General features: G+C 47.4%; 2 protein-coding genes across 2 annotated transcripts in view; one reads left to right on the top strand and one right to left on the bottom strand.

The window, feature by feature from the left end:
- Pmar_PMAR005204 (hypothetical protein) overlaps nucleotides 1-588 on the top strand; it is a gene marked incomplete at both ends in the record, with an annotated part of 1,250 nt that extends 662 nt beyond the window's left edge. Inside the window, one exon of the mRNA XM_002786456.1 lies at nucleotides 3-588. Coding sequence (XP_002786502.1) covers nucleotides 3-588 — 586 coding nt within the window. The remainder of the gene's footprint in view (nucleotides 1-2) is intronic.
- Nucleotides 589-4,526: 3,938 nt separating this feature from the next.
- Nucleotides 4,527-6,385, bottom strand: Pmar_PMAR005203 (hypothetical protein, conserved; the record flags this gene model as incomplete). Its single annotated transcript, XM_002786455.1, has 10 exons — nucleotides 4,527-4,658; nucleotides 4,738-4,870; nucleotides 4,918-4,997; nucleotides 5,137-5,221; nucleotides 5,348-5,458; nucleotides 5,500-5,620; nucleotides 5,660-5,778; nucleotides 5,821-5,929; nucleotides 6,166-6,225; nucleotides 6,280-6,385. 10 exons carry the CDS (start codon nucleotides 6,383-6,385, stop codon nucleotides 4,527-4,529), a joined length of 1,056 nt encoding a protein of 351 aa, XP_002786501.1.
- Nucleotides 6,386-7,646: the final 1,261 nt, after the last annotated feature.

Genomic DNA, 7,646 nt, shown 5'->3' with positions numbered 1-7,646 from the left:
AGATATTATCCCACTTACAGAGAGACTCCGACCAAGCAGGATATATTCGAGTATATCGAAGAAGGGAGAGCTTCTGCGCTTCAGACGTTCAATGAGATGATCTTTGAACAGGGTATTATCGACTTTGAGCCTGCCGTGGAGTACCTCAGCAAATGTCCGATGGCTGTTCCAGCGTACCTATCGATGGCTGGGACTGGTGATGAGTTCAAAGCTGTAGTTCTTACTCGTGATGAAGATGGTTTGGCCATTGACCAGAACGGTGAGGTACACGAGCCTGCATATTTGAACAATCAGACTGGTGATTACAGCGAGGCCGATAATTGGTATTTGGTGCAGACCAACTACGATCGCTGGGAGGCCGATCCGATTTCTGATCCTAGACGTACTGTTGCTGAGAACTGTGTGAAGGAGCATGGTAAGACTAATGATATAAAGTCTACCTGGGATGTTGTCATGGATTGCTCCTTTTTAAGCGGAGTCTCTACGAATCACACTATTTATACCTCCATTATGGATCCCACATATGGTGACTTCTCCACCTATATTCGTTATGATGCTGATGATGCTTGGAACAAGAACCATCAGTGATATATGATGCCATTCGTGATATAATTGTGTCCGCCATTTCTCAAGACGACTCTTGTCGTCCATGCCTTCAGATATACTCATGGGTGTTCTGCACTCCATAAATACTACTGGATTCATACTCACTCCTATTAGAGGAGTACATCTACTCAAGTGCTGCTAATAGGCAGTACTTTTTCGATCAATTATCCTTTGCCGAGTTCTTAATACATGGGACAATGATGATTATGGTACATTGTGTGGGAAACTTTAGATTTGTTGGGGAAATATCTTGCAAAATACATCTCCTGCCCTTTGAAGTTTGTAATCACCAGTGAGTATCGCAAAATTGTGCTGTATGCCCGAATCTCTCACTGGTTGGATTCATTAACCGTGGCGAGTAACACAACGCTGTTCATGACTGTTCGTGACCATTGCAGGATGCACCTGTTATGACAAAAGTAAGCAGGCATGGACGACTGAATGCTACCATCAGTTCGTACACATGCACGGTCGGAATGACCCGGATCGAAGTATATATCTCCGCTCGCTCCGCGAGTAAGAGCAACCAGGTGCTCGTGGAAGGAGCGCACTACTTCGGTAAATACAGCGACGTGATAACAACGCGCGATATAAATTATATCATATAATCGTCTTTGAATTTCAGTTCGGGAGTGGCAGTCGATTCGGAGTTCGACAGGATGAACTGGAGATACGTGAACTCCTAGGAGGCTCTCGTCCCGAGATAAGATGTTAAAATAAGTGACTACCTACTAGGGAGCCTTCAGTCTGTTTCGATCTCGAGCACCCACAGCGGAAAGCCTCTCGGCTGGAGCTGATAGTCAGCATAGCGAATGTCGCGAATGCACAACTTACCCCGGTGTAGGTAATTAACCTCACGAGAGAGACCGATGGATCCGACAAGGGACCGTTGAGAACAACAAGTTGTTGTCAACAATCTAATCTCAGTGATCGTCCTTCTATGGGGCCAGGGTAGCGATCATGAGAAGACATCGCTTTCTCACAGTGTCCAGAGTGAAGTGTTAAGATGCACGAAACTGATGACGCCACTAACGAACCACATAGCGTTGGATACATCTACTACTATTCACGGAAGCAGAGAGACCAACTGATCTGAGCCTGTCGAGAAACTCACTATTCTCTGAGTCATATCTTCTCCAGCATACGGCAGAGACTGCACACTGACACACAAAAATGATGTCCGTGGCGAGACTCAACGTGTCGGGGGAGGGCATTCATGAACAAGTTCTTGAGTCTGGTCTGAGTCTTCGAAGAAGGATTGATCGGTGATTTCCTGTTCCGAGGAAAAGTTCGAGCGTTTGGCATATCGTTGAGCGGAAGACATTTTTGGGGCGTGCGGCACTCACATCACAATTTTAACGATGGGAATTTCCATAACTCGAGGAACCAGAAAGCTCGGTGCTTTCTAGCAGAATGAGGTGCGTTATCGCCGAGCTTCCACTCCTCACAGTCGTATTGACCTGGTCTGTGTGCAGAGCTAATCTGTTGTTCTCTGATGACCACCACGAAATGCAATCTCTCGACAGGTGTCTGGAAGCGTCTCATCTATTACTGCTGTGCGACATCCCTGGTATCGGCTAGCTCTGGTAACTTTTATTGTATGGAAGGCGTCCAAGACCACAAAACTTGTGCAATCTTGACTGACCAGGACTTCTACCAGCTGTTTAAATACATTCCCAGAAACCGTTCCACTCATGGGTGCAACTTTCAGAATGGGCACAGCTACCATAGAATCGGGGAGGACTGTGGTATACTTCGGGCTGGCAGCTACTACATTAGGCACTACTCCAATGGATTCTTTCTACACAATGATCATGCGATTTTCAATTTCCATAAGACCGATTTGATGCTTATTAGTAGCATTCCAGAAAAGACCTTTTACCGCTCTTTACAGCCACCTTTAACGCTCGACTTCGCATCAATAAAACACTTCGGAGTCGACGGAGCAGGACTGAATTGTGGTCCACAAGAATCAGCTGAGCGTCAGCTTACAGCCGAATGTCGCTACAACGACGGACGCGATGGTCCAACCCTGATGATATCTTTCTTCGAATTCGCTCCTAACGAGAGGCGCCACAGCTTAATCTTGGGAACGGGATTCGCTGCTGTTTTGGAAGAAGATGAAAATGTACCAGAGCTGAGATCCATCGCTTTTCATCAGTGAGCCGAGATGACACGAGGAAGGAGAGCTGTGGTCAGGAAGATGTTGTTGATGTTGTCAATCATGAAAAAGTATTACAGTCAATACATAAGCCGTATTTGCGTCGATAGTGTGTAAGAGAATGAAAAGCCACTCGGACAACTCTCATAGTGCGGGGGTTCTTGAAATACCACGTTGGTATTACCAACGTGTATCACAACACCGAACAACAACATTCATCCATGCGGACTCCGCATTGCGAAAAACACCCAATATGTTGCTTCTGTCCAACTCCTCCACTGAAAGGTCATGTTAGTGATGTGATCGCAGTAGCCGAGTCCAAGTTGGTGTCGGTCTACGACAGGACATCATTCGCTTTTCGCACAAGCGTCCAGGAACTTGCGGCATTCCACTATGAGCCCTCAGGATAGAAGGGAGAATATCTCCCCAGCTGAAGAACTCCGTGAACTTGTCAATCTCAGTTTCTTGTTCGGAATTTGGTACACCTCCTCTACCTTCATGAACTGCCAGATACGATCAGAGGTTGCCACAATAAGTATGCTATTCCTCACCAAATATGAGACTGCAGCCATCGAGCAGCGCTATTTTCCATACAGAGAACTCCCAGCGATCATACTAAGGGTCGTCAACGACTCCGTAACCAGTGTTCGATAGTCTATCAGTGATAACACAAGTTTAACACATCTCATGGAAACATAACTTGTTCACGAGCGCCAAGCGAAGAGTCGATGCTCTTGCTGGAGAAGGAGTCGTCGCCTGACCACGTAAGTCATGCAGATTCTACATCGCAGATCAGCTGGCTGGCAGTTGTCCCGGAAGCCGCCGGTGTTATCCTCCGAGTCTAGCTTCAAACGAGTTCGTCGTTTCATTGTTGAGAACCGGCGGGTTGTGAACTTGGTCCTGTGATTATACCTTGGCAAAAGCATCAACCTGTTGTCTACAGAAACTGCAGAAGTTATCGGCAATTATTCAAACGCCATGATCACCTCGACAGCGGTGAACTACAAGACCGAGCAAAGCGCCACTCAGAGCACCTCTACGTTCGTTTACACAAATCAAAGATGCCTTGGGGCTTCTTCCTCCCTCTGAGACCAGCGGGACAGCGACTGATCGCTATCCATCCCATTAGGAAGCATAGGGATCCTTGATGGTTCTACGTTGCTATAAATTCCGACTCATCATCGTCGTCTCAGAGACTGGCGCTCCGCGACGCGTATAGTAGCCTCTCTCCCTTGTCCGGCTACAACCAGCCATTTTCCCAGACATTTTCTAGACTCTCGGCAGACCTTCGAGAACGGTATTGAGAGAGACGCCACTCAGCACCACCCACAACGAATTCTCCGGCCATGAACACGGCCGATCAACTCAAATTCAAGTTCATCGCGAGTTCAAGGGTACCCAGGAGGAGATTTCCTCTCTATAGTGCACTAGGGGTCCCCAGACCGTTTCAGAATAGTCGTAATGAAGGCTCCTCCCTTAGTGACAGGAAGCCTCAATACATCAGTTTACTTTTTCAATGACAAACTCCTTTCTTCTAGTCGCAGTGATGGTTGCTGTTGTCGTGATAGCGCTGTGTCTTAGTGCTATGATACTCAGGGGTTGAAAGCTCCCCAAGACCCCCCCCCCACTAACAGTGATAGTCAATCACAACCCTCAGATCCGTGTCTTGCTAACTAACACGGCATTTATATCTCCAAACACGGAACGCATAGACTTGGAAGTAAATTTTCATAAAGTAATCAGTTTTCGCTCAACCTGATCATCCGAAGAGAATAGAAGCAAAAACCATATCGGGTCGGCCGACCTTTATAATTTTATCATATACTTTCGTGTAATACTCGTGCCAGTCACCGAACAACAGCTTGAGTTCATCTGCAGCTTTCTCATAGCTCTGAGAGGAAGATAGATCCTAAGCCCATTTCTGTTCTTGGAGACAGCAAGTGAACGATAGATGGTATGGAATAAATCACCTCAAGAACTCCACTGGACCTCAATGTGGACTTCTCTTGAGGGGTAAAGGCATTGTGGAAAAACATACGCCGTATAGATTGACTCGAAAAATCGCGAAACTTGGTAATATCGCGGATGGTCAAAACTTTGTACCTGATCGTAACGATGCCGAGCTCACCACCCCAGTCGCGACATGTCACGTGGCTTTCTCAAGCAAGATGTCGCCCTTCTCCTCGAGAGCCCAGGCGTGTGCTCCATTGAGACCATCGTAAACCCGTTCCTGAGAAGATTAGCTACCAATTCTAAAATGCAAGTGGATTATGGGTTGGTCTAGATGGCATGGGAGCTCTGCACGCTACTGTACAATCGTCGAGGGGTGCTTGAGAGAAAGTTTACCCATCAACCAAGGAGAAGCTTACACAGAATTCAATGAAGATATCCACACACTCGATCGCCTCGCTGTACTCCTTCGTGAATACGTAGTAGTCGGCTAGTATGTGCAATCTGAGAGGAATTGGAGATCGATTCCTCTGCAATTATTGGACACCGTCCTCGATGCGCTAAGGAGATTCTCACGACCAGGAATAGATGACTTTATACCATAGTCCAGCATGCCAGAAATGGTCTTACAGCTTAGCAGACAGTCCATGCTTATCATGAGTACCAAGTGAGCACAGTTTCCGAAGCTGTTTCACATCCAAAGAGGACAGCAACTCACCAGCATTATGCCTCGTGAGCGATCTGAATACCAGGTTAATAAATCTCAGTAATATACACCCTACTTCGACTCCAGGCTCTTCAAAACTGCGTCAATGCGCGACTCAATTTTCAAGCAGGACTTGAATCCATTCCGGCTCAGTTCGCAACCACACATGGAGCACGAAGAAAGAGGGTCGAAGGAATCTGAGGAAGCAAATGCATGACCTACACCACGGGTCTCACCAGTACCAATGGCTTCCTCATCGTCAGACATCAATGGAGCCTTCGATGGCAAGACCACCTCCCCCACCGAGCAGGAGGGACAGGCGAACACCCGAGACGGGTCAACGTCGGCGTCGCATCTAGTAGAGGCTTATTGGACTTCAGGACAGCAGTGGACTGACCTAGGGCAAGTGCAGACGAAGCCTTTAGTGCTGCTCAGGTCGTCCACACGGGTCTTCGTGGTGTCAAGCAGGGCTTCTTCGGAGAGATATGATACACATACCTCATCGCCTGCATAGAAATGATCATCAACATACTTCCAATGTTACTCGACAATTATGCGACCAATAATCTGACATACCCGAAAACGTGGTCATACAAAAACCAAAGCTTGGGGATTCTCGTTCTTATGACGATCTACAACAGGAGTAGTCTACATAAGGGCGTAATTGGGAAAGGATACTCCCAGTCAATGAAGGGAGAGAGATGTAGATGCAACATAATGCAGTACCATACACACGGCTCACCTGTGTTGATCACCCTACGGCACTTGAGCACAAAATTGCCTTCCGGATCATTAACCCAGTCTGAGATTATGCAACACCACTATGAACCTACTACATTATATTCACACACCCTACCTGCATTAGGCAAACAACTGTGGCTCATGAAGGCCGGCGCAAAGTAAGTAGAGTAGCCCATCGGCGTCTCCTGGTATTCACTAGAAAAGAAACGATCGAACTTCATGGTAGAGTATACAATTACAAGCAGTTATGAATCCATATTTGAAGTAAGTCCTCCAACAGCTCCTCTTTCCCCTCGAGTCCACAAACGCTGGCCACTCGGTTGATCGATTCTGAGACCTCCGTTGCCTACATCAGCCGACATCCCTCTCAAGCACAGCGACGACCCTGCTACCTCTGGTCGGTGCAGAAGTAGTAGCCGACGTTGAGTCTCTGATTCTACGGTGGTGAAGTGACCTATCAAGAGACGATAAGCGAGGAGCACACACACGAAATCGAATCGATCATCATATAACAGACCGAAGTGCTGGTGCCGTAGAGAAAGGGTACTATCAAGGCTTCGCATAGCACGTGCTAGCAGACAACACTTTCACGGTGGCGTTCAACATCGATTGTAATTTATCGTCCTATGTGACATTGACTCCGCCTAGTGTAAAAACACGACTACTGTTGCGAAACTCTGCCTCAGTGACAGCATGCTCAGTTGTGAATCACGACCCGTGATCGAATTGAACTCCTGTCACATTATTCCGAGATCCTTGACGTTTCTATTGACAGCCCTTTCAACTATGAAGCTTCCGTCTTACTATTGGCCGGTAAGTCCGCGTCAGTCAGCGAGCGCACAGCACACCAGTACCACAACGGGTCGTAATCCTAAGCACCCACACACATCAATCATCAAAGTCTCATCGCAGACTACCATATCCCCTTCTTCGTCACAGAGGTTCTTGATTTTTGAGAAGTCGGGGTCGGCAGGTTCCTCGCATACTATATGCAGCGGAGACTCCACGAATATAACATCACCAACATTATAGTGCTTGTTGCTGATCAAGGCTTGCCGGAGTGACAGCCCTAGCAACTAGCTCACCTGGTCAATGTCCGGCCCTTACCCTCCATAACCCGACATTCCAGACCTGAGAGGGTGGTTACTGCTACGACGTAAACCAGCAAAATATAAATCATCGTCAGCTCAAGAGACGCTCCTATGCTACTCACCGATGATACGCCAACAAGAAAATCCCGAGGTATACAATGAATGTGCTTGTATGGACATCTCCGATCGCTATAGGAACCCTCTTCGGGTTTCCCAGCTCGATGACGATCCCAGTACTACCTGCTCTGGGGTGCACATGATCTAGATAAGCATTGATGTAGTCGACATCAGTGTCGCTCGTGATCGATTCAGAATCTTCGGTACCCGCCTCCGAGGCTTTAAGTCGCTTCGGCGGCAGAAACTCGTCACCTGAAAATAGCTTTGAGAATAG

The sequence above is a fragment of the Perkinsus marinus genome, assembly GCF_000006405.1.
Source record: "Perkinsus marinus ATCC 50983 genomic scaffold scf_1104296931384, whole genome shotgun sequence".
In the NCBI taxonomy this organism is placed as follows: Eukaryota; Perkinsozoa; order Perkinsida; family Perkinsidae; genus Perkinsus; species Perkinsus marinus.
The sequence above is the reverse complement of the archived record's forward strand: the minus strand, read 5'-3'. Positions and strand labels throughout refer to the sequence as shown.